General features: G+C 41.9%; 1 protein-coding gene across 2 annotated transcripts in view; it reads left to right on the forward strand.

The window, feature by feature from the left end:
* The window catches only part of RAD54L2 (RAD54 like 2), a 71,578-nt gene extending 44,686 nt beyond the window's left edge, over window positions 1–26,892 (forward strand). The window contains exons 9-23 of one of the 2 annotated variants that reach the window (XM_088134030.1): window positions 418–614; window positions 1,264–1,606; window positions 2,135–2,312; window positions 3,016–3,267; window positions 5,533–5,651; window positions 7,336–7,454; window positions 8,530–8,629; window positions 8,918–9,123; window positions 9,350–9,525; window positions 11,948–12,144; window positions 12,860–13,056; window positions 13,872–13,961; window positions 16,246–16,338; window positions 20,878–21,318; window positions 24,158–26,892. In XM_088134030.1, coding sequence (XP_087990156.1) covers window positions 418–614; window positions 1,264–1,606; window positions 2,135–2,312; window positions 3,016–3,267; window positions 5,533–5,651; window positions 7,336–7,454; window positions 8,530–8,629; window positions 8,918–9,123; window positions 9,350–9,525; window positions 11,948–12,144; window positions 12,860–13,056; window positions 13,872–13,961; window positions 16,246–16,338; window positions 20,878–21,318; window positions 24,158–24,225 — 2,776 coding nt within the window. In that variant the 3' untranslated portion in view covers window positions 24,226–26,892. Of the gene's footprint in view, window positions 1–417; window positions 615–1,263; window positions 1,607–2,134; window positions 2,313–3,015; window positions 3,268–5,532; window positions 5,652–7,335; window positions 7,455–8,529; window positions 8,630–8,917; window positions 9,124–9,349; window positions 9,526–11,947; window positions 12,145–12,859; window positions 13,057–13,871; window positions 13,962–16,245; window positions 16,339–20,877 lie in introns of both variants that reach the window. The other variant, XM_088134028.1, reaches the window with a different exon arrangement.
* Window positions 26,893–27,516: the final 624 nt, after the last annotated feature.

A 27,516-nucleotide genomic window follows, 5' to 3' on the forward strand; every position in this document is an offset into this window, starting at 1 on the left:
ATAAGTAGGACACCTTCCATTAAACTGCCACCTCAGCTTGCTCACATTTTGAATCTTATAATGCTGTCCTCTTTTCTTTTCTTACAAAAGATAAAAAAGAAAATAGCTTCCCCAGATAAACTAAGCATATAGGGAGAATATTACACTCACAGAGGAAAAAATGAACACTGTATTGCATTTAAAAATTAAGCAGAAGCCAGTGACATTGTTTGAATGCAAATACCTTGGGCTCAATGAGAGTTTAAGGTTAATGACAGCCATGGTTAATAGCAGGATTTGCCCCATCCATTGTAGATTGAACTACTGTATCTTGTCTTTCCAAACAGACTTTGAATGTATGTACGTGCACCTAGAGTTGAATTCTCCTGTTTCACGAAGACTGTCCCATTTGTATTTTGTCTCCCTGTTTTTTTGCAGGACCACTGCAGCACGTGCCAAAGTGGTAACTGACTGGGTGACAGATGGTGGTGTATTGTTGATGGGCTACGAAATGTACCGTCTGCTTTCATTGAAGAAATCCTTTGCTACGGGCAGAAAGAAAAAAAGCAAAAAGCAAACTGGCCCTGTCATTATTGATGTGGATGAAGAAGATCGTCAGCAGGAGCTCTTAAAAGGTGAGAAGCCAGGAGCCTCCTTCTAAGCATATTTTTCATTTCCATTCAAATGATATAATACTTAGACAACTATTTTTACTAGCATTTGGACATGAACAGATAGACATTCTGAAATTAGGAATCCATTATGGAATATATGTCTATTCTGGCCAGAAAAGTGATTTTCTAGTTCACATGAAATCTTCCTTTATTAACATAAAAGGTTTAGAAGCAGAGTTTCTCTGATGTCTATATAACTATTTTGCTGAGAGTTTCATTACTGTAACACAACTTTTTCTGGAAAGATTTTGTGTTAATTTTGTCCCAGTTCTCATATTTTGGTTCACTGCATTTTTGAAAAATAAACTTCCATTAAAAACATGTATTAGTTTTAGTTTCATTTGTCATTGCATTCAGTGAAGTATCTCATTGGGAATTTTAAATGATACTTACCTAGCCTAAGACAGTGAAGTGATCAATAACTTTCTGTTATCAGTGTTGTCTTGAAGACTGAAACAAAGATTTCTGAAATCCAATAATAATTTCTGAGCAATCCATTTTCTTTTTCCTAACCCCTTACTGGGTTTAGAATAATTCTTAATTATTCTGCCACTTCAGGTAAGGGTAGGGCAGAATAGATTCCTTTGGAGACATGTTCTTTTCCTTTCAGGAATTGAGAAAGCTTTATCCCGGCCTGGACCAGATGTGGTCATCTGTGATGAGGGACACCGGATAAAGAATTGTCATGCAAGCACCTCTCAGGCTTTGAAAAACATCCGATCTCGGCGAAGGGTAGTACTGACTGGCTATCCCCTGCAGAACAATCTAATTGAATACTGGTGTATGGTAGACTTTGTGCGCCCGGACTTTCTTGGTACCCGGCAGGAATTCAGTAATATGTTTGAGCGCCCTATCCTGAATGGACAGTGTATTGACAGCACCCCCCAAGATGTTCGTCTGATGAGGTATCGCAGTCATGTCCTGCATAGCCTGTTGGAAGGTTTTGTACAAAGGTGAGGCCATTTGCCACATTATCAGTCCTTCAGTCTTTGTAACAAATGTTTAAATTATGAGTGGGTGGGAAGTGTTTGGTTCACCAGGTTGGTGGGTTAGACTTTAGGCCATCATTAACAGTACCATTTTGATGTATGTGCCATTAAATCTAGTTTCATATTAATAATAGTGTGTTTTGGTAGTATTTTTCATCTGGGGAAAATAATTTATAAGGACTTGAATATACTGGAAGTATAATGTAAATTACTCTAAATATAATCTTATCACAGATTGGAAGGATTGGAGTGGAAGGAAATATTCAGTTGTGAGGTTACACTTGGTTAGCAAACTAAGCACTAAGATTTTGCAGCAATCTGCCATGGAAAACTAATCTCCATACATAAAGTGCTTATCACACTTGTTCTCTTATACTTGTAAATAATCATACCTGAATTGAGGTGTCTCTTTCCTCCTTTGCTAACAGAGGGATGGAGACCAGACTTTGAGCAGTTCCTCTCCTAATGTTCTTTTCTCTCTTGCATCTGTAGGCGAGGGCATAATGTGCTGAAAGTTCAGCTTCCCTATAAGGAAGAACACGTTATCTTGGTGCGTTTGTCAAAAATCCAGCGGGCTCTTTATACTGAGTTCATGAATCGGTTTCGTGATGTAGGCAACAGTGGCTGGCTGGGACTGAACCCACTTAAAGCTTTTTGTGTTTGTTGTAAGGTATGTATTTAATAGAAAAACGAAGCATTGTTTTGTGTAGGTTTTATGAAAGATAGGATGATGTTAGTATCATTATTTAGAGTCCATTTTCTTTTCCTTCTACATCTTGAGTATTGTGTGTTATTTTTTTTAACAGTGTGATGATAATGCAGAACACACCCATCTTCTTTTAAGGCTCCCTCCTATAAGACGTTCTAAACATTCCTTGAATACCGGTGACCAGTGATACAAAGCTTTGGGTTGCAATTTGGCTTGGAGTATTTTCATTACAGTACTTTGACTACTTGTTCACAGTACTATTAAAGACATGAAAACAAGTTACAGCTATGCTTCCCCTAAAGTTTTGCAGTACAAGGACTTTCTCTATTTTTAATCATAACAATTTCACAAATTACATTATTCCAACTTATATGTTTTAATTACTTCAAGCTTTACTGTGTTCCCCCAGCTTTATATATTTATTAAATAGATTTGCCATGAGACTCTTTGTTGCTTTTGCTGAAACAGACTAATACGGATGCCCCCCTGAAAAAATTACTGCTGCTCATGCTCACCCCCTTCAGTGGGGCAACCATAGCTATAGGTAAATAAAATAGTTACCCGTCTCAGGAATGAAAAATACCTAGAATTAATAACATTTAATAAATAAAAATCTGAGTATTTGACAGTAATAATTGCCAGATAATTTGCCATCCTCTCTCAGATATGGAATCACCCTGATGTGCTATATGAAGCATTGCAAAAAGAAAATTTGGCAAATGAGCAAGATCTGGATGTGGATGACCTTGGCACAGCTGGTACCAATTCACGCTGCCAGTCCCAGGGCATAAAAGTGAAAACAGAGAGCAATGCTCTGCCATCTCCAGTTGGGGAGGCTACCAATAGCAAGTACATTCAGGGCATTGGCTTCAGCCCCTTTCAGGAGAGAGCCAATCAGGTTGTAACATATGAATGGGTGAGTACCAAAGTCAAGACTTTTGGTATTTTTGACTTCTTCCTCCTTTTCTCTTGAGCATGGTGGATGTTGAAGCAGAATCTTGTATGTACCTATGCACAAATGTATTATTTTCACCAAGAGTTATCACAGTGCTGCATCTTCTGTACTCATCTGTTGTTCAGTGTGCTTATTTGCAATTATACCAGTACTCATGCCAACCTCAGCCTTTGCTATGTATGGACTCATTTCCCATAGAGAATACTTTAAGGGACACTGTTATGTATGAAATAGTTCTATGTAGCAGTGGTATTTTTCTTACCTTTGGCTCCTCTTTTCATTTGTTGTGAAGAATCTCTTGCCTTTCGGTCTTACTCATTGCAGCTTCAAGAGGGATTGCACCATTTACTGCTATTATACTTTTAGCAGTTCTCTGATCATTCTTATATTATGGGGACTGGGGACTTCTTTATCTGTGCTTTTATAGAATGTAGCTGGTAATTGGTTTGCTTGGAGGATTATCTAAGTAACATGAGGTTATGGACAATATCACAACAGCTTAGGTACAGCGAAGGAAGCTAAGAACATTGAGTTACAGTGGTACTTAAAAGTTTGTGAATCCTTTTGAATTATCAATATTTCTGCATAAATATGACCTAAAAGGTGATTTGTTCTCCACACAAGTCATATAACTAGATAAAGAGAACCTAATTAAACAAATGGATCAAAAACATTATACTTGTTCATTGATTTATTGAGGAAAATGATCCAAAGCTACATATTAGTATGTGCAAAAGTATGTGAACCTTTGCTTGGGCAGCAATAACTGCAGCTAAACATTTGTGATAACAGTTGTTCAGTCCTGCACGTTGGCTGGGAGTAATTTTAGCCTTATAGAACAGCTTCAACTCAGGGATGTTGGTGAGCTTCCTCACATGAACTGCCTGGTTCAGGTCCTTCCACAACATTTCTATAGGATTAATGTCAGGACTTTGACTTGGCCACTATGTTTTACAGATGGGATAAGGTTCTTATGCTGAAATGCAGTGTTTGCCTTTCACCAAACATAACGCTTTTCATTCAAGCCCAGAAGTTCTATTTTGGTCTCATCTGTTCACAGAACATTCTTCCAACAGCCTTGCGGCTTATCCATCTGTTTTTTTGCAAACTGTAGACAGGCAGCAGTGGTCTTTTTGGAGAGTAGTGACTTTTTCTTTGCAACCCTGCCATGCACACCATTGTTGTTTGGTATTCTCCTGATGGTGGTCTCATGAACACTGACTTCAACACTTTGCCAATGCAGGAGAGGCGTTGAGTTCCTTAGACCTTATCCTGGGCTTCTTTGAGATCTCCCAGAGTTCTATATGCCTTACTCTTGGTGTGATCTTCATTGGTCGACCATTCCTGGGAGGATAACAGTGGTGTTCAGTTGCCTCCCTTTCTATGCAATCTGCCTGACAGTGGACTGGTGGAGTCCAAGCACTTTGGAAATTGTTTTGTAACCTTTTCCAACCTGGTGAGCATCAACAGCTATTTTTTGGAGGTCCTCAGAAATCTACTTTGTTTGAACCAGGACATACTTCCATATATCTGTGTTGTGAAGATCAGACTTTGATAGTGAATACCCAGAATTCTGTTCTTCAAATAAGGCAAGACCTCCCACACTCATACCTGTTTATAATCCCATTGATTGAAACACCTGACTCTAATTTCTCTTCAAATGAACTGATAATCCTAGAAGTTTATGTATCTTTGTCACACACAAATATATAGCTTTGATCATTTTCCTCAATAAATCAATGAACAAGTATAATGTTTTTGACTCATTTGTTTAATTAGGTTCTCCTTATCTAGTTTTAGGACTTGTGTGGAGAACAGATCACCTTTTAGGACATATTTATGCAGAAATATTAACAATTCCAAAGGGTTCACAAACGTAGTATGTCAGAAGGCTCAGGGTTTTTAAAATCAATTTCCAGTATAATTATGATACTTAAGGGATTAATAGAGAATTTGTCAAGGGATATGTTTTATGAAAATATATAGACCTATGAGCTTTTGCTTGTTTTTGGAAGGACTTAGCATTATTTTGCTAATGAATGAATTTGTTTCTAAAAGCTTTATATTTCAGTATAAATTATTGTATTGCTTAAGCTGGCTGCTAGATCTCTTGTTTCTGATTATGTTTGTAAGGACACATAGGATATTAGGGAATTCCTGAGTCATAAATTGAATTGTGATATAGCAAGTGTCATGGTACTGACAGATGTTCTGTTTTACCTGCAGGCTAAAGACATCCTTTGTGATTATCAGACAGGAGTCTTACAAAATTCACCTAAGATGGTGCTGTTGTTTCATCTAGTAGAAGAAAGTGTGAAACTAGGAGATAAAATACTGGTGTTCAGGTAAGAGGCTGTAGGAAAACATTTAAAATATATTGTTAAACAGTATGAATAAATAAATACCATAAATTCCAATCAAATTATTCATTAAAACATTGCCTCATGGAAAGAGAATTGTCATCATATTTCTGCTGATTAACTAATAATAAACCCCTTGTTGATTTCTTACATTTTTAAGGTTGCCCTTAAAAGATGCTTAGAAATGACAGTGGGTTCAGGATGCAGTAACCAGCCCACTGGAGAAAGCCTACCAAAGAAGACTGTATTATTCCTACCTTTAAAAGATTTACCCTGGTTGCACTTGGTTTTGAGGCATTGTTCAACATGGTTTTCCAAGTCATAAATGATCTGGATGCCATTTAATGTTGCCTCTATATGTTTCCATAATCTCAGAAGGCTCTTGACATCTGAGATACAGTTGGCTTTGACTGTAGAACTTGTCTACCCAAGAAAGCCTGCTTGACCTCTTACTTCACCTTTTATTAAATGATGATGTTCTGTTAAGTAGTTAAGCCAGTCGACTAGAATTTGGGATTAAAAGTTCAGATATGTTTTATGTTTCTATTGGCTGGCTTTGATACAGTTGATTTTATTGCAGGCCACTTTTTAGGGTAGTGGCTAAACATTTGTGGTATACAACCTGAACCTGCTTTTTTGTGGGACAAATATAGAACTATAGAGGTTCAGAAAAAAAATATTTTAAAAAATTTGCTAGACCTTCAGATCTCTCAGTATAGCTCAATAGTTGGGTTTCTTCAGTTGATAATATGGACACTGTTCAGCCTGCTGTTTATTATATATATGTTTTGTTTTGTTTTGTTTTGTTTTGTTTTGTTTTGTTTTGTTTTGTTGATTAAATTTCTCCCCCGCCCATCTCCCCCCAATGGGAGAACTCTGGGCGACTCACACAAACATTAAAACCATAAATATATATAAATACATAAAACATCAGTTTAAAAACATTACTGAAAAGAAAAGGAGAGCCCAAGAGATGAAGAATCTGGGTTTGAAGACAATGGGCCTCTATGGGGCTAGCTATCCCCATGCTTGAAGTATTCCCTCCCCACCCCAGGCCAAGTGGCAGAACCAGGTCTTCAAAGCCCTATGGAAGGCCAGGAGTGAGGGAGCCAGTCGCACCTCCGGGGGCAGAATGTTCCAAAGAGCAGGGGCTACTGCAGAGAAGGCCCACCTTCTGGACCCGCTAATCGGAGTTCTTTTACTGAGGGGGTCTGAAGCATGCCCTCTCTGTGTGATCAGGTGGGACGGGTTGAAGTCATGGGGGAGAGGTGGTCCCTTAGGTAACCTGGTCCCATGCCATGTAGGGCTTTAAAAGTGATAACCAACACCTTGAATTGGACCCAGAAGCAAACTGGTACCCAATGAAAGGGGAGCGTCAAGTTAATTGTGTTTATTTTATTTTATTTTATTTTATTATATTAAAATAAAATAAAATAAAAACAATTAACTTGACCCTCCCCTTTCAGTTTGGAACAATTGCTGTATTCATTTTCCTCCACTGGGTCATGCATATGATGATGGGGAGGGTGGATTAACATACATGGAATAGAATATCATGTATAAGATTGGCTCACAGTGTGAACAAGGTTTAGACTTTACTGTTTAAGCTGTACTGTCAGGCACTTATGTGTTATTTGTCAGTCTGAAAGAAACTCTTGTATTTTTATAGCCAAAGTCTTTCCACATTGTCTGTCATTGAAGATTTCTTGGCAAAAAGGCCAGTGCCTTCTCCCCCAAGCTTGGATGCACAAGGAATCCATAATTGGATCCGAAATGTGAATTATTATAGTAAGTACAGCATGTCCTTCAGTCACCTGGGATTTTGCTGCTGGGCAGATCTTAAAAAATATCAAAAACCTGGTAGCACCTTTTCAGACTAACAAATGTAATGAAAAGGCATAAGCTTTTGTGGACTACAGCTCACTTCATTAGATGCATGGAATAACATACTCCATGCATCTGAGCTATAGCTCCTGAAAACTTATCCCTTTTAATAAAAATTGGTTAGTCTGAGAAAGTACTGCAAGAGCACTTCTGATTTTTGGCTACCATAAGTTAACACATCTCTCCTCTGACATTGAAAATATCACTTTTCTTAGATTTTCTGCAATCTTTTCATGGTAGAAGTGATCATGCATGTGGTCTTCTTTTTGTTTAGATTGATTGCTTTCAGGGTTTTTGAATAACGTTTTGGTTAGAAGTACAGTGGTACCTCGGGTCACAAACACTTCTGTTCACGACCAATTCGGGTCACGAACAGCACCGTTTGCAAAATTTTGCTTCTGTCCGCGAACTCCGCATCGGGTGACAAACAGGATCCGCGGCCATTTTCCCTGCTGTGACACATGGTCGTGGCTTCCTGTAGGGAGGGGGACTCTCCCTCCAAGCAATAACCGCCTCCCCACCCGCCTTCCTGTCCTCCACACCAGAAGTCGCCTCGAGCAAGGTTAGCGTTCTCTCTTTTCGTACTGCACTGTACTGTATTTTGTTTCATATTTTTGTGGTTTAAAAAAAAAAATACATATGGTTCAGAACGGATTAACTGTAATTACATTGAACCTTATGGGGAAATTTGATTCGGGACGCGACCGAAATCGGTTGGCGACCAAATTCGGAGGGGTCAGAACGGATTAACCATATTTACATTGAACCTTATGGGAAAATTTGATTCAGGTCGCGGAACGAATTAAGTTCGTGAACTGAGGTACCACTGTAGCTGATAGTTTAGTATTTAAATGGACTTTGCCCTACGTGTGTATCACATGAATCTTCTCAAACAATCATACTTTTAATAGTGTACATAGTTTTATTTTGATAGAGGTTATGCAGAAAATTCTGTAATGATCCAATTCTCATCACATAGGACTGGATGGAAGTACCTCTGCCTCAGAGAGAGAACGATTGATTAACCAGTTCAATGATCCTAGCAACACTTCTGTTTGTCTCTTCCTTCTTTCCACAAGGTAAGTCGAGTACCTGCTAAGGATAAGACACGTAATTGACTATGAAGGATAGTGGATAGTGTTCATCCTGTAAAAGGATGGAATCTACTTCATTTAAAGAGTGTGTAGAATCCCATGTGGACTTAGCTGGTCTTTCCATATCTATTATCTTCAAATTCTAACATCATATTAATTTATACAAGGCTTTGAGCAAAAGCAGTAATCTCCCAATCACATTTGATTTACAAATGCAGTACACCAGGCAACATTTCAATCTCTGGCAAATAACTATTCAATTGTTTTTTCCAGAGCTGGGTGTTTAGGTGTGAACCTTATTGGTGCAAACAGAGTGGTAGTATTTGATGCTTCTTGGAATCCATGCCATGATGCACAGGCAGTATGTCGGGTATATCGTTACGGACAGAAGAAGCCTTGCCACATCTACCGACTCGTTTCTGATTTCACTTTGGAAAAGAAAATTTATGACCGTCAGATCTCCAAGCAAGGGATGTCAGGTAGATCTTGCCATGCCTTAGGCAGATATCTTTTGGTCTCTGAAATTGGCTCCCTTTGCTTTCAGGTTTGGTGTGAGATTTCTAGCTCTCTCCCCTCCACCCACCCACCCCTTCTAAAGGTGCAATAATTTGCTAATATCATAGGTTCAGGGAATGTTATTAGAGGTACAGATGAAGCAGGAACAGCAGTTCTTCCTCTTTGGTGATCAATGTATATTTTCTTTAGATCGTGTTGTGGATGACTTGAATCCAGTGTTGAACTTTACCAGGAGGGAGGTGGAAAACTTGCTGCACTTTGTGGAAGAGGAACCTGAGCCTGCCCAGCTTTCATTTAGCCCCAGTAAGATCAAGGAATCTGTTTTACAGCTGGCCTGTCTCAAGTACCCTCACCTCATCACCAAGGTTAGGAAGGAGAGAAAAAAACATGCCATGTCCATGCTATTTTACAAGTTGGCTGTCAAAATTACATCTAATAAAGTACATTAAGAATGTGTGGTGCCTGCAAGAAACTACATCAGTAGTAAATTAAGTTCAAGAAAATTTGTCTCCTCAAATTACCTGATGTCTGTCACTTATTGTCTTATAAAATGCTTCTGATTGTCAGATGCAATGTATTTAGAAAATTGGATATAATGAGGGGCTTGTTTATGTCCAGGAAAGTCCAGGGTTAATATATTGCTTACATATTTCATCATAGGTGGGATTCAACAGTGTCATTCCATTAATAAATGCCACTTCCCCAATGCAACAAATTATTTAGTTTTATCTCACATTATGACAACCACATTTGGTCCAAAGAGTTGGAGGATTCTCCAGACTAGATTTGGAGAGAAGTGGGGGGTGGGGGTGGGGGGAGATAGAAAGTACCGTTGTGCAGGTAAAAATCTAGTTCTTTAATAATGGATGTAGTCTAGCATAAGACTGACCTCTAGCTTTTTTGCAATCTTTACTGCTTGATTATATATCTAGAAAATAAAAATGGCAAGTGGTTCTAGATCATGGTTCCCCAAAGTGGTCAGTATCAACCCCCAAGGGTCTATGGGACAATCCATTGTTGTTGTTGTTATTTGTAGTAATATTAAAGTAGTATTTATTAAATTATTTTCATATAATAAATGTTTGGGGATCAGTGAACAATCTGAAACTTCATGAAGGGTTCAATGATCTGAAGAGTTTGGGGACCCCTGCATTAGGTTTTCCTCCAAGGCACCGGGGCCAGTATATTAGCTTTTCCCCCAAGGCACCGGGGCCAGTATATTAATGAAGGTCAGGCATTTGTGGATGTTAATGTGTGTGACAATGAGATTTTTTATAGGGGCTTTGACTTTTTTTTTTAATTGACCTGGATTACGTATTTTTTAAAATCTTGTTTGCTTCCAAGAGTTCCACAAGTTAGATGGGTGGCCATAGAAATAGAGGTAATCCTTGACTTATGACCATTCCCTCCTGCACTTTCCCTAAGCCAACCCACACCATCCTTCTCGTGCACCCTCACACACCTTACCCAACCCACACCCACACCTCATGTACCCCTTTGTGCACCTTCCCCAACCTGTGCCTCGCACACCCCCATGTGCCCTCCCCAACCCACACCACGCCTCTCACACATATCCTTGCACCCTTGTGCACCCTCTTCAACCTGGGCTGCGCCTCTCTTGCACCCAACCCACGTTGGGCCTCTTGCACACCCCTTTGCATTCTTGTGTACCCTTGTACACATTTCCCAACCACACTGTGCCTTGTGCGCCCACTCATGCACCTTCCCTGCGCTGTGCCTTGCACACGCCCTTGCACCCTCATGCACCCTCTCCAACCTCTCACACACCATCGTGCACTCTCATAGACCTTCCCCAACCTTGCATTGCCTCGCACTCCCCCTTGCACACCTTCCCCAACCCATGCCTCACACACCCCCTCACACCTTCATGTACTTTCCCTGGCCTGCACTGTGCCTCTTGTGCACCCCATGCACCCTCGCATACCCCGCAGACCCTCCCTGACCCTCTCCATGCCACACCTCTTGCACACCCTCCCCAACCTGCGCCTCTCGCGCCTCTTCCTCAACCCACACCACACCTCTCATGCACTCTGTCACACCCTTGTGCACCTTCCCCGACTCACACCACACCCCCTCACACCCTCTCATGCACCCTCCCCCGACCCTCCCCTGCATCCTCTTGCTCCCTCCCCCATCCACCAGCAGCCATGTACCTGCCTGCCAGCCTGGGACTTGCATCTCCCTGCCGGCTTCCCCACTGACTTTGGTTGTGGGAAGCCAGCAGGAACTTGCCTCACCTAACGACAGTGGGATTCTGTTAATGACAACAACCGGGACTGCAGGGATTGCTGTTGCTAAGTGATGTGGTCGCAGTTTATGACTGCATCGTTTAGCGATGGAAATTCCAGTCCCAATTCCTGTCGTAAGTCGAGGGCTACCTGTATGTTAAATGAATAAATGAATAAACAGAATAGCATTTCATCTGAAGCATTCCTAGCAATCTTTCCTGTCAAGATGCTTTGTTGTACAGGAGAAGGTTCCTTCCCATTCCTACTTTAAGCATTTGTTGATGGCATAAATCTAAATGCATATTTCTGAGAGTTTTTTAAAGAAAAGAGCAACATAATGCTTCTGATATTATCAAAGAGGATTAAATACCAGTGATATAAAATAACATCAAAATGGTCCTAATTGTTTCATTAGAACATTTGGAGGATTAATGTGATTTTCAAGGGAGGGGGGGAATTGTTGTTTACCTCCTGCTGTACCTCCTTCAGTAAACCAATGTGCTTCAGATGCAACCTCCCTATGCTCTAATCACCACAGGAGCCTTTCCAGCATGAGTCACTGCTAATCGATCGTAAAGAGCACAAGCTCACCAAGGCAGAGAAAAAAGCTGCAAAAAAGAGCTATGAGGAAGAGAAACGTGCATCTGTCCCTTATACCCGTCCTTCCTATGCTCAGTATTACCCAGCCACTGACCAGAATCTGACAAGTATTCCTGCCTTCAGTCAAAGGAACTGGTGGGTTCTTGTTCCTTTCCACGAAGCTAAAGAGGAGTAGCAAACCTTTATCTCCTACTTCTCCCTGCTCGGTAGTGTTTTCCTGGCCCTCAGAAGATAGGTGAAACAAAGGAAGGTATTGTCATCTTGGTAGCTGTGAACTGAAGATGATACAAAAAATTTAGTCAAACCAGGGAATAGATATTTAGAATGCATTGAGTGGAAATTTACTGAGATGGGGAAATAAACTTTTAAAGTGCTGATAGCACATATAGGCCACAGCACAGAGACTTAGTAATCTGCACTTCCCACCTAGGATTTTAGGAATGCTTTTTAAATTTGTTGTTATTGATTTCTTGACATATTGTGGGAGAAAGTTTCTAAAGATCTTCCTTATGTGATTGCATATGGAGAAATTAATATGGCACCTCAGCATAATTTTATAATCTGGAGCATACTCATAAGCACCTCTTTGTAGCGTACCTATTCTCTTCTTGTGGAAGACCCAGGAAGAGTTATTTAAGCAGAAACAGGATGACCATCTGTCATGAGTGCTGCAGTTGCACGCTGCACTGTAGTTTCTGCATTGGGCAAGCAGTTGGATTAGATAACTTCCAGGATCCCTCCCAATGTTAAAATTCAGTGATAGGATTCTGGAGTGGAAGATCCTGCTTGTGAAAAGAGGCCGTTGGGTCCTTTCAAATTCTGTAATCCTGTTGACTGCTTTGTTTCGTAGGCGACCAAGCCTCAAAGGTGAGGACAGGCCAGTGGCAAGTGTGCGTCCCGTTCAGTCCACCCCTATTCCGATGATGCCTCGCCATGTCCCCTTAGGCAGTATGGGAGCAGCTTCAGTTTCCAATCCTGCTATTAACTTCCCCATCAATTACCTGCAGCGAGCTGGTGTTCTTGTGCAGAAGATTGTCACCACAACAGGTTAGTTGCTTTGGCTGCATTAGGAAAGAGAAAAAATCATAGTCTAACTTCCTTAGGAAATGAGGTTGCACCAAAAGTGAATAGGGAAGTAAAATTTTTCATGAGTACTTTAAGGTTAGTTCTCTGATAACAAACTTATCCATGTTAACCTTTTGTTGCTATGTTTTATATAGGACAGCAACAGATTTCTAGGGCTCAGGACTCACTTTTAACATAAGTCTAAAACAAGACTTATTTGCCATTACTTAAATTCTGCATGCTTATCTTTCTGATATTTGTTCTAGAGTGAACAGAGAATATTTTTCCCTTAATAATAGTGTGGAAGAGAGAATTTTGGCAAACACTTTTGGTCATACAGAAGTGATGTGCCTAATGAAAGTTCTACCTTCTACCCAGCTACTAACTGTGTTAGAAGCGTCTTCATTTTTGTACCAGGTCTTCTGTTTTCATCTTACAAAAACACAAACAGTACTTGAAAAGAGGGAGACTGGTTGAAATGTTGCTGCTGCAGCTGCCTCCTTTGTTAGCTCATCATGCAGAGCATTGCTATTAATATAGTTTTTTACTAGCTTTTTCTCTCCAGTTATAGTTTTTAAAGCATACAAATAAACACTGGTTCTGTGTTTTATATAATATTCTATAATATTTATATGTTTGTAATATATAAAATATATACCATTTTATATAATATTATATTTTATATAATATTCTAAGCAGCTAAATGCTTAGATGTTATTTTATTTCAATTTTTTAAATTCAATCCACTTTGAAACAACATGCAATGATTTATGTACCTGTTATTTTATCCATTTTAGATATAGTGATTCCAGGTACGAACACTTCCACGGATGTGCAGGCAAGAATCAGCGCTGGTGAAAGCATACACATTATCCGTGGGACTAAAGGTAATTAAGATAACTTTCCATTACAGATTTAAGCTTGCAAAATGGAGGAGGTGGGACTTCATTTTTAGAAATAAATAGAAAGCAAAAGGAAATTGTATTATTAGAGAAGTGTTACCAATATTGTTTGTTTTTCCTTTTTCTTCTATGATAAGTTTTCATCCCTTGTTCAGAAAGTGAAGTGCCTTTGGGAAAAATCTCCATACAATAAAGAAGATCCACATGGTTTTCTGCCACACATTAACGTATTTTGATTCATTTTTCCTTAGTTCAGATTGACCACATTCATTATTCATTTTTGATCATACATTTGTTCATTATTGACCTGTTTTAATATGAAACATTATGACAGCTTAGTTTGATATTAAACAAGATAATTATCCATCTCACAGTTTGATAGACATTTTGAAAACAGAATTAAATTTATCAGGATGGTTGGAGGAGGTTTTGTCCTTTCCAAGTAAGAGTTTCTGCACATTGTTGTTCTGTGATCTGCAAGTGACAGGGTACATTTCATTTTTTGCCACAAATCTTCCTTATTTTAGTAGTCTGCTTTCACCTTCTCAGTACTAACTTAGACAGATATCTGATGTTGCTTATTATGCAGGCCACTATTTTTATCCTCTTTTCTTTAAATGTCATTGGCCTTTCAAAAATATAGAATTTGAACTTGCAGTCACTTACAAGCCTAGAGTTCTTTGAGCAACAAGGGGGTTGACTGTAGACTGTTCATAGGCTTAGTTATTCTACTGCTCCATAAAGAACCTTTCTTTCTCCCTCCTCTTACAGGTAGTCCTTGCTTAGCGAACACAATTGGGACCGGAAACTTCGTCGCTAAGTGATGCAGTCGCTAAGTGAAACATGTGACTGTGACAGACTTACGACGTCACTTCCCATTTGGTTGTTAAGCGAGTCTCTGCAGGCTGTTAAGTGAGACATCACGTGACCACGACTTGCAATTTTACTGTTGGCTTCTCCATTAACTCTGCTTGTCAGAAGCCGGTTGCGAAACACGCAAATGGTGATCACGTGACCACAGGACGCTGCGACCATCATAAATGCGAGGACTGGTCATAAAGCTACTTTTTCAGTGCCATCATAACTTTGAATGGTCACTAAACAGGGCAGTTGTTAAGCGAGGTCTACCTGTATTTTGTACATTACACTGAAGTTATTAGTGAATGAGTTTCTATTGTTGAACGTATTTTGTAGCTCCACACATGTAGCTTCTTTTTAAAACCAATAAGCTTATTAGGGGAATATGATGCATGTATGAAAAATATGTGAATATTAATTCTGAGACAACCTAAAATGAAAAAAAAGTTCCTTCAACAGTTCATTCGATATATTTCTTCTTTTATATTTCTTGAATGCTTATAGCCTGCTAGTGATAAAATTAGACATACCCACATTCTTCTAAAGGTCTAGGTTGATACAGACCATATGCAATTAAAAAAACCTAGATATAGGAGACATTGGAATCAAACACAAAATCTATTTATTTTATTTTATTTATATGGCTGCCCATATCACTGTGATGACTATGGGTGGCTAAAAGTTTGAAAAAAGAATCAAGTCAGTTGTTATGGTACATGGTATTAATTGCAGCAGCTCTGATCTATGGAGAACTTTTAAGATTTTTATCTCACTCGCCCTATCAACAACCTTTTAAGATATATCATTAATATTTATGTATATATATGGGAGCTGTAGCCACTGATCCCAGCCTTTCTGTCTGTAATTAGTATGAACATCCTTTCATCTCATGGCTTCTTGTGGTGTAATGCTAAGCATTCCAGACATACAAATTACCACCCATGAGAGAAGAATTGCATCCGATATTAAACGTTTGTAGTCTTGAACATTGGTCTTTTAGTTGCATTCCACAAAAGTGATAGGGTGATATTATGTCTGAGAATTGATGGTTGTGAAGTGTTGCTTTCATGTCTTTGCTACCAGAGCATCTACAGTATCTTGACACTAGAGAACGATGGAGATGATTTACCTTATTGTTGAAGAAAAGGGGGCTTGGTCTGTTAGGTAGATGTTTTTCCCTGGCAATCATTATATAACTGACAATACCTTTCTTGGTTGCTGCTAGACTCTGCACCCCAATATATTTTATTGTTTTTACATATTCTTTGAATAAGAAAATATAATGGGAAGCTAGCATGTTACAATGCACAGCGCAAGCTGCAAGCATAATTAATACTTCCAATATATCAACCCACCTCCCCCCCAAAATTGGGAAGCTCAGCTTAACTATTATTACCCATTTCTCCTTCAGGAACATACATCAGGACCAGTGATGGACGGATCTTTGCTATCCGAACCACTGGCAAGCCCAAGGGCAGTGAAGATCATCGCATGGTTGCCTCAGGTGAACACCTTTCTTAAGTGTCTCTGAGTTTCTCTTCCATTATTTTATTTTGAAAGCTTTCAGAGGAATTATAGATATTCAAAACTATCTGGAATAAATAATTCCAGGTATTTTTTCTAACAACATAATAAAATGTAGACATTAGAAGAGTGGACATTAAAAAAATAGAATGCATTCAGTTAAAGAAATAAAAATCACATTAGAATCAAGCTGAAAAAAATAAAAATTAATAGACATGTTAAAACAAAAAGGAAAAAGACCTGACACGTGTTTACAAGGAGGGTATTCTGTTATGACTGTTATACTTTGCTAAGTGTTATCAATTTAAGGAATTTTGGAAGTCTTTTTAACAGCCAGTTAAATTACCTGTGCCAGATTTACTCCATTCATACAAAGGAAACAACAAAAATTATTTTCATGGTTTTAATTTTGGTTTCATTCTACCAAAAACTCAGAGAAAAATCTTTGCATCAATTTTTCATTGTAATAAAAACAAATTACATTGAAATATTTTATTTATTTATTTATTAATTTATTATCAAACTTGTATGCTGCCCATCTCCCCCAACGGGTGACTCTGGGCGGCTCACAATAATAAAAAAGAAAAAACACAAGTCCATCCAACCATGGATAAAATCTATAAATAATTAAAAAACATATATTAAAAATGCCCTAAAACCTCCTATAATTTTTAGCCCTAAAAACCTGCAAGATGCTGGGAGGGGGGAGACAAACCCATCACCCCACCAGCCATCTCCACAGGTGCGGGCCCCCCTCCGGCCCCCAGGCCTTCTGGCAGAGCCAGGATTTAATCCCTTTCCTGAAGGCCACGAGGGAGGAGGCACACCGGATCTCAGGAGGCAGGATGTTCCATAGGGCGGGAGCTGCAGCAGAAAAGTCTCTCGGCCTAGACCCCACCAATCGAAATTCCTTGACTGGTGGGGTCTGCAACCTGCCCCTTCTGCTGGACCGAGTGGGGCGGGCTGAAATGACCGGGGCGAGACGGTTCCTCAGATAACCTGGTCCTGTGCCATGAAGGGCTTTAAAGGTGATGACCAACACCTTGAATTGGACCCGGAAACAAACTGGTAACCAATGCAGCTCGCGCAACAGCGGTGTTATACGTGCCCTCCTAGGGGCATTGAGAACTGTCCGTGCCGCCGCATTCTGCACCAGCTGTAGCTTCTGGATACTCTTCAAGGGTAGCCCCATGTAGAGCGCATTACAGTAATCCAACCCGGAGGTGACCAGGGCATGAGGGACCGTGCGGAGGTCCTCCTGATCCAGGAAGGGGCGTAACTGCTGCACAACACGAAATCGTGCAAAGGCCCTCCTAGCCACGACTGCCACCTGCTCTTTGAGCAGGAGTGAGTCCAGGAGAACCCCCAGATTACACACCGGGTCTGTCTGGGGTAGTGCAACCCCATCAAGAACCAAAGATGGCAAGCTCCTAGATCTTGAGGCTCCCCGTATCCACAGCCATGCCATCTTACCAGGGTTCAGCTGAAGCTTGTTGTCCCCCATCCAGGCCCCCACAGCCTCCAGGCACCGCAAGAGGGCAGTCACAGCATCACTTAAGGCACCTGGGATGGAGATGTATAATTGGGTATCATCAGCATACTGATGATACCTCATCCCATGGTGCCAGATGATCTCACCCAGCGGTTTCATGTAGATGTTAAATAGGAGTGGTGAAAGCACTGACCCCTGTGGCACCCCACAAAGTAGGGGCCGGGGGCTGGACCTCTCGCTCCCTATCAACACCGATTGGGTTCAGCCTTGGAGAAAGGAGTTGAACCAGCACAACATTGTGCCACCCAGCCCCAACTCCTGCAGCCGACCCAAAAGGATACCATGGTCGATGGTATCGAAAGCCGCCAAGAGGTCAAGAAGAGCAAGGATGGATGCACTCCCCCCATCCCGCTCTCGCCAGAGATCATCTAAAAGTGCGACCAATGCTGTTTCTGTCCCATAACCGGGCCTGAATCCTGACTGATAGGGGTCCAGATAATCCGTTTCCTCCAGGATCCTCTGAAGCTGCCGCGCAACCACCTTTTCCACCACCTTCCCTAAAAAGGGGAGGTGGGAGACTGGACGAAAATTGTCCAGGAGGGTGGGGTCTAGCAACAGTTTCTTGAGGAGTGGGCAGACCAAAGCCTCCTTGAAAGGCTTCGGAAACACCCCCTCCTGCAAGGATGAGTTAACCACCGCCAGAACCCACCCTAAGGTCACCTCCTTGGTAGCTTTAACTAACCAGGAGGGACAAGGATCTAAACCACAGGTGGTCACACTGACAGCCCCAAGGACCCTGTCCACTTCCTCAGGGGCAACAGGATCAAACTGTTCCCAGATAACTGGGCAAGAACGCTCCCTGGGCAACTCCCCTGGACCTGCTCCATGCTTGGCTTCCAACTGAGAATGGATCTGAGCGATTTTATCCATCAGGTGTTCAGCAAATTCCTCTGCACGACCCTGCAAGTAGTCCTCCGCCCCCCCTTTTCCCAGGAGGGCCCAGGTGACCCTAAACAGGGCTGTAGGGCAACACTCTAAGGATGCAATAAGAGTGGAGAAATGTTGACGTTTCACTGCCCTTACCGCCACTAGGTAGGCCTTAATAGCAGCTCTAACCCGTGTTCGGTCTGATTCGTCCCCAGTTTTCCGCCAGCGGCACTCTAGATGTCTCTCAGCCCTTTTCAGCTCCCTCAACTCCTCCGTGAACCACGGGCAGTGTGGGGGTGATGGGCCAAGAGAGGACGCACAGGCGCGATCCTGTCCAAGGCCCCAGCCGCCTCCTTGTTCCAGGCTGCGGCCAGAGCCTCCGCTGAACCATGCAGCAAGGCCTCAGGAACAACCCCCAGCTCCCTTTGGAACCCGTGCGGGTCCATCAGTCGCCGGGGGCGGACCATTCAAATAGGTCCCACCTCCCTGCGGAGGGGGGCAGCATAAGAGAATCCCGCCGCCACCAGGGAGTGATCTGACCATGACGGGGAATAATGTAAAATCCCCCACCAGATCACACTGCCACTGCTCCGACAAGAAAACCATGTCTGGGGTGTGACCACTGTCCCGGGTCGGGCCGTCGATGATCTGGGATAGGCCCACGGCTGCCATGGTAGCCATGAACTCCCGAGCCGCCTCCAAGGCCAACCCCAGGGATGGCTGATTAAAGTCCCCCAAGACCATAAGTCCAGGGAACTCCACTGCCAACCCTGAGATGGCCTCCAGCAGCTCAGGCAGGGAGGCTACTATGCAGCAGGGAGGCTGGTACACTAGCAGCACTCCCAACTGATCCCGTGTGCCCAACCTCAGAAACAGGGTCTCACATCCAGTCACTTGTGGAGCAGGGCCCCTGAAGGCCAATAGGGATTCCCTGATGACCACTGCCACTCCCCCTCCCCTGCCCTGGGGTCTCGGCTGGTGCCAAACCCTAAACCCGGCTGGACACAATTCCGAGAGGGCTACTCCCCCCTCTGTGCCAGCCAGGTCTCGGTGATGCACGCCAGGTCTCGGTGATGCACGCCAGGTCAGCCTGCTCCTTCCCAATAAGATTGTGAATAAGGAGGGCCTTATTATTGACTGACCTGGCGTTCAGCAGCAACAGTCGAAAGCCCGGGCCTCTGTAGGCCTGCTAACCAGGGTCTGGGCTTGAGCTCTGAGGCCCGGAACATGCCACTGGTATAATGCATTGGGGGCGTCTTCCCCTGAAATATATATTATGTATATAGGATAAAATAATGCCCATATATCTCCTGAAACAAGATCTTAAGAAATTAAAAAAACAGACTTAAATATACGTCTTTCACACATTATTTAAGATTAATTCTCAATTGTTAATTTATATACATTTTATGTCATTAATTAACATAGTTATTGAATATATTTTGACCTTATATAATACATTTCAACCAGTCTTCATAACTTCTGCCTGTCGGTCCGATTCGCTTTTTTTTTTTAAATGCATGACAGCCTGGAACTGATATCAAAAAGAAAATTGATTTGTATATTCCTCTGTCAAAAATCATGTAAAAGAAAAGCAGGCAGGAGACTTTGCAAAACCCATGCTAAAACCAGCCCCTGAAATTGACTATGGAAATGAAAAGACAAACAGTTAAGAAGATGCAACATTGAAGCAGTATTCTTCCATTTTTGTCACCAGGCTGCAAATAATTTTTTTCAAGGGGAATGTAAATGCAAGCACTTAGGAGATAAGGTTTCTAAGATCTAGTGCTTGCTTGTTAAATTGTGCTGGGAGAAAAAGCTTTAAAAATTTAATTTTGATTCCTTCCTCCCCCCTCCCCTGCCTTCCCCTCCCCTATCTTCTGGAGAACAACCACCATTCAGTGTAGTTTAAAATTTTCTCAGACCCTGCTGCCCATAATAATTTAGATTCCTCATCTGCTACTGAAATGAGTCACTGAAAACAAAGTAGCCTGCAGCCTCATTAATCAGGCTGTTGTTTTATACCACATCTTCTGATACTCTAGTGCCATCTAGGTTACTTTCTCTGGCTTACATGTTGTTATACTCTGCTTTTCATAGGATCCCAAGGTCCATCCCTTGAATCCACAAGCAATGGCAGACACAATGCCTCATCACCCAAACTTCCCAACACAGAAGAGCTCACTCGGCCTATTTCTCCAGACAGTCCTGAAATCATCAGTGAACTGCAACAATATGCAGAGGCAGCGGCTGCCCGTGAGTCCAAACACAACTCTCCTACCACCAACACTACACCTGGACATCCCACTCGGAAAGACAATGCAGCCCATTCAACAGCTCGTGGAACTGAGCAACGAGTAGGGACCCATGGTTTGGCTTCTTCAACAGCCTTGCCAGCCACCAGTCAAAATGTTGATAGCCACTCAGTGCTGGACTTACGAGGCAACAAGCGTAAGTCAACTTCACCATCTGGTCCAGATGAGCAAGCCCATCGCCAGCAGAAGAAACGCTCACTGCCAACAACAGGTCAACCATATGAAAGTGGGTACCCTGTCTCTGGTGGGTTCACCATGCCCTCTGTCCCTTTAAACCACAACTTAACCCATCCATTTGCTCCCCAAGCAGGCAACCCGTTGTACATGGGCACAGGCTCCTCCTATTACCAGCTGCCTAGCTTGCTATCAGATCCTCATCTGGTGTTCCCTGTGACTACTGACCCTCTGCTGACAGCGGGCACTGCTAGTTCTTCTGCTGCTACCTCAGCCACCGCCAGCGTCCCCTCTTTCATGTTAAACCCCTCCATGACGGGGATGCTCTCCAACTATTCGCTGCCCTTCTCACAGTCACTCCTGCCTGAGCCCAGGATGTTTGCTCCTTTTCCAGCCCCTGTCTTATCAAGCAGCCTTCCCAGGAGCATGGCATCTGCCTATCCTGGCTTCATGTCACCTCACGCGGGATATCCAGCGGGGGGCCTCCTTCGGTCTCAGGTGCCTCCATTTGACACCCGTGAGGTCTCTGAGGTGGGCTGCAGCTCCAACGAGGATGAGGACAAAGATGATGATGTAATAGAAATCACAGGGAAGTAATGGGCCTAGTCACTTCTTTTAGATTGCAACTCAGTCAGGAGGCAAAAATTCCTCGCTGGACCTTTCTGGGGTCAGGATTTTATATCTAGAACACACAGCAGAAGTGGAGGAAGAGGTTGGAAAGGAAATGGCATGTTTAGTTGTCAAAGATCTGCTTTGTATGGGAACTGAATTGAATGGACACCCCTCCCACAGGAGTGGGGAGAAACAAGAGTTGGGCAAGGGAAGTATCACTGCAAACCACAGGAGTGCCTCCTTGACTTTCCCTCCCATGCTGTCTGTGTTGTCCAAAAGGAAGACTTGCCATTAATATTTCAGTGCCCTTTGTTAGACTGGAGACATTGGGCTGATCTTTTTATTTTCCTTTTGTCTGTGGAATAACACTCATACACAAACGGCCTTATCTGAGAAAGTTCATTGTCCCATGATCAAAAGCGGGAGATTTGTGCCCTAAGAAACCTGAGGATGAATTGCATTCTTAATAGAGGGAGGGAGGTGGGAAAGGAAGGAGCAGGCAATGTGTCATATGTAGGTGGGAGGGAGTGGGTGGGGCAGGATCTGTGTGAAAATCAATTCTTCATCTTTCTGAACGTTCAAGACAAATTAGTCTAGTGCCCTTCATCCAGGCCCTTGGGAAGTGGTGGCGGGAGTTGGGAAAATGGGGAGCAGATGTGGGTTATCCTACCACCTTCCTCAAGAGATATGTTTGAAGACAAGGGGAGGGCCATTGTGGGTCAGTTTCTTCTGGCTTCTTCAGCATCATTGGGTTAGGACTTGTGTCCATCATTTAGTGAGGTAGTGCTTGATGGAGAAATGTTAAGGCTTCTCCCAGTTCCCCATCTAGCTTTTTGTAGTGATTACTCTCCTGCTGCTCCTCCCCCTTTGAAGCGATGATGAGCCTGCAGGACTGGCAAAAGAAACGAGCTGTCAGGTTCCTGTTGACCAGAATGAAGCGGACCTCCTACGGAAGGGATTTGCTTGAGCTCCTTGTACCTGTTGCCAGAGTTTTTATTGACACTGACTGGATGATCTCCCTCCTCCATAGAACTGTTGTGTTAATTTATTTCATGAAAGCGAAATATTTATTGGGGAATTATTTCCTGCTTCTTCCTTGCTAAAAGCAGTGAGGTTGTTTATAGTTGTGGCCTGTACGAGAAAGACATAAAGCGACAGGTAGATTGCTTGACAAATGCAGAGGTGTTGTATAGGGCCAAGGCAGAATTACCCCCACCCCTGTGCTTCATTGCGGAGACTGGGGGCCAGGGGCCGGGGCATTATTTGGCTAGAGCGGTGTTTAGTCTCTGGCTCTTTCCCTTGCAGCGGGCAACAGTGAGGTTGATGTTAAAGTGGCTCTCTCATCAGTTGGAGACATGGATTTTTAAACTAGGTTCCTGCCATTCCAGTGGTTCAATAGTAGAAAAGCTAAAGCTTTGCAGAGGAAAGTCCCCTCTATATTGTTGCTAGTATCTGGCCCAAGTTTATAATATGTTGCCGTAGAAATGTGGAAGAAGCCATTTATTTTCACAGAAGGCTTAACAATAGAAGGAAGTTGCAGAGATTTGGCATAGAAATCAACATCTGCCTTCCTGTCTATTGTGCAGGGAAGGGGGATGGTGGTATCTCTGGGGGTGACGGAATGGTACTCCCCGTTTGTCTTTAAAAGATTGCACTGGGTAAATCAGTGTTGTCAGGTATTGCCATTCCAAGGAAAAGGGATGAGGCACTTGCACACTCACGGCAAGACGTCAGCGAGAGCGTTGCCAAGAATGCCTTTCCAGGATAATGGTTCAGATCCTGTGCTCACCTTATCTTTGTTGTGTGGTTGCTGCAAAGAAGACAGTGGTTCCACAGAAGTGGCTAAAATTGCCAGACCCCCCTGAAAAACTCTCTCTTTCACGCATCATACCTCTCCATGGAAAGTTTGAACCCCACATGATTGGAATGGAGGCAATGTGAGAATTGAGCCTTTGCTCACCCTACAAAAGACCTACCAAACCCCTTAGTTAAAGAGGTGGTGGCTGTTTGTTTTTCAGATTGTGAGTCAGAAATGATTCTGAGAGAAAGCTCTATGTGAGTATGGGTATGAGTGTGTGTATGTGTATACTTGTATGTACCATTAAAAAGCATGTAAAGTTGGGCTTTCTGACTATCTTTTTCTGCTAATTGGGCACTGCCTGTCAGGCCTAACTTCACCATTTGTAGAAGCCTTAGATTTAAAGTTAGCTATGCAAATTACTTTAATTATTTTAAAATAAAAACATTAAAATAGTGCTTTCTTCTTTAACATATCCTAGGAGTTGAAAACCGAGGGGTTCTGAGCAAACTTCTGGACAACTTGTCTTTGGATGCACCATGGGATTAAAAAAAAACACACAAAACACAAACCCCCACAAAAATAACAAAGCAAATTAACTGATGGTGTCCCTTCGCGTTTCTCCAAAGACTTGGCCTTGGTACGTCTGTGAGTCATGCCCTTTTGTGATTTGTATGTGTCCACCTCACGCAAAATATGACGGCACTGATTGTACTGTAAACTGCAACTCTCTAAGTTGGCTCGGGAACGGGATATAGGCCAGGGGGGCTGTGCCTGAGCAGCTAGAAGGCAGCATTTTTGGAGCTAAGCAATTTTTGGCGAAGGATTTTTCTGTTCCTTCAGGGTTCAGGCAGACCCAATATTCAGTATAGTGTGTTTTGGGCAGCAGAGCTAACCTGAATAGTCCTCCTAGCTCCTGTCTTGACTTTCATGGAGTAACGGAGCAGACAAGACAAGCTAATACGTTTTGGATACTGTTAACTTCCGACTGCTGCTTTCTGATTCTCTTGTCTCTTTCGAACATCGTACGAGAGCGCAGGAAGAGTCACCAGACTTGGCCGGCTTTGAGGACATCCTTTCTGTAAAATATGGGATGTTGGATTAGGGGAATAGATGCCGCTGTGATTAAGTAGACCAGGCTCTATAGTCATCTTTTAAATAGGAAAGGGAGATATGGTATTAGCTGTAGGAAATGGTGTGCACCTGTAACTTACTAGTCTGACCACTGGATGGCAATGTTGCATCACTTGGATTCTTATTAGATTTAACAATACAATATTTTGAAAAATTGGCTTTTGTACTTGGTTAAGAAAAGTATAAAAATGTTAAATCTGACTGTGCACATCTTTCTCTTTCCCTTTCTTTCTTTTTCTTGTTCTTTCTCTCTCTCCCCCTAACATGTTTATGTTAGTGGAATGTTGAACATAATTGTACCACTGACAAGGTCCATTCTCATTCCCTCTCCCTCTCCCTCTCCCTCTCTCTCTTACACACACACACACACACACATTCATTTAGACCAACCACTTTCTGTAAACTTTGGAAAGAAACACATTTGGGGCAGATTCCTTTACTTCAGCAAGTGCCTGACCTGTGTCTCCTTCCTAATAATAGGGGTTTAAATGTACTTGGTCTCCTAGAGATTAAAATTCATTCCCAGCACTTGCCAAGAGAGAACAGTATTGCCATTGGCAATGAAGACTGCATTCTTCTGCTTTGCACCCTTCTTGCTTCTAGATAGCATAAAAAGTACCCTCTTTCTCAATTATGAATTCTCCCACGTATGCAACATCCTTAGGAAGGTGTGGCTTCTAGAAACAAAGGGTGGCTGTTGTGCCTTGTTTGTGAAGGACAGAGAATGCTTGACATGGGAGCGGAGTCAGAACAGCATAGTGACTTGTGTAGTACGAAGTTGGAATGGTCCCTTCCTTGATGCACTGTAATTCCCAGGAATGTAGTGGCTGCTCGGAAGCCGTGTACGTGTTGTGAGATCTCTGAATTTCACTTTTTCTTTTATCTCCAGTATAATTTCTTTCCTTTGCTGGCTTTTTGTTAGATCTATTTGCCAGGGCCTGTGCAATTTGCACTGCTAAATTTCAGACCACAAAAGAAAGGAGGAGGGAAACGTGTATTCAGATTTTGCAGGTGGAGCTGAGAGACGTCTAGGTGTGCTTGGCCAAGGCCTTGGAATGCTTAGGAAGGTTCTTGCCTTCCATCTTTGGACTTTCCTTGACAGACCATATCCTGCAATATTCTCTGCGCTTTAGAGCAACAGTACTGTACCAAGTTGGCATGGTACAAAATAAAACTTGACCCCTTAATAAATGCTTTGGGTAAAGAGGTGACCTTAAACTGTGATATTTTCCAGACCTTGCTACTATGTTCAGTTTTATTCCAGTTCTGGCAGTATACAATTTAAAACTGACAAAGATCATCTTGTTTAGACACAAATTTCCTATGATGAATCATTTTTTTGGTGGGCACAACACTGGAGGACCTCTCCCCAACCATGTTAAGAATTGCCCATGTGTCTGCATGCTAATTACTGCTCTCCATCTCCGTGTGATCAAGAGACGGAAATGAGGAGAAGCTCTATCACGAGAGGGCAGGTTTGATATTAAAGTGCTCCTACAGTATTGCGTTCTGTGGGACAAAGTTATATGGACATATAGAGGACAGTTTGAGGAGGAAAAAATCTGACCACAGCCCCAGCCAAGGAATCCCAGGAATACGCAAGCCTCCTCTCTTAAAATAATGGTCTAATGATTGTTTCAGAGAAAGCTGACTTATATTGCGCTATCCGAATTATGTGACTGAATGACAGCAGTGCAAAAGTTTCTTGCAAGATCTCAAGTCAAATGAAAATCTACTAGTAATTACATGTATTTGCACTGAAATCTTGGTTGAGGCACTGTAGATGTAATTATTAAACTGGAGAAATGGTTGATCTTGGCTCCATTAAACCGAGGGAAATATACACCAGTAGATTAAAACAAAATCGTGTCTTATTTCTTTAATACCAAAACCATATTATATTAAGCCTAGGGATTTATAAGGACATTTTTAGACCTTGTGGGAATGTTTGCTCCTTGTAACTCAAACAGGAAAGCAGTTTCTGTAGAAAGTAGGAAAGATATTTGCAAGTTTAGGGAGGATCAGCAGAAATAGAAATTGAGAGCTGGCAGAGAGGGAGAAGGAATCTTTTTTTTTTTTTTTCTTTTTGTGCTCTTTATTGAAACAAGACCACTAACAGCTGCCCACAGCTGCATTGCTTCTTGGGTCCTATATTATTAGTTTCCCCATTTATGTTCTCTGTCCCTCCATTAAATCTATTTGTACAGGGGAGCCAAATGAATTGAATGGTTTTCTTGGTTTGTTTTTTGTTCTGCCTTTAGTTTGTGGCCTGTGCTTTGTGGTTGAAATAAAAAGACATTTCTGTAGCAGGGTCAGTTGGTTGGCTGGTTGCACGCATGGGATATGTGCTTCCCTCATCTCTCTGTCTAATGGGATGTGCTCACCCAATCTCCCAGAACAGAGACATTGAACAATTTTGTTGTTTATATGATGTATTTATTTTTACTTGTGTTTCATGTCATTTTTTAAAAAAATAAATAAATTGTAAGTTGGTATAATGCCTATCAATTCTCTCTCTTTTTTAAAAAAATAAACTTCAAATGTTATGAAGAATTTGGTGATTTTGGTCTGGAATGAGTTTGAATTTTCCCTCCTCATGCTCACAAGTTTCTTCCACTGAAAGAAAAAAAAATACATGGACAATATGACTTTGTATGTTTAACAAACAATTTCTTGCATTGGCTTCAGTGATACTTAAGTCACAAT

Source organism: Python bivittatus, unplaced genomic scaffold (assembly GCF_059951505.1).
Source record: "Python bivittatus isolate LINGU-HERP-01145 unplaced genomic scaffold, Pbiv_v1 ctg000080_np1212, whole genome shotgun sequence".
Taxonomy (NCBI): domain Eukaryota; kingdom Metazoa; phylum Chordata; class Lepidosauria; order Squamata; family Pythonidae; genus Python; species Python bivittatus.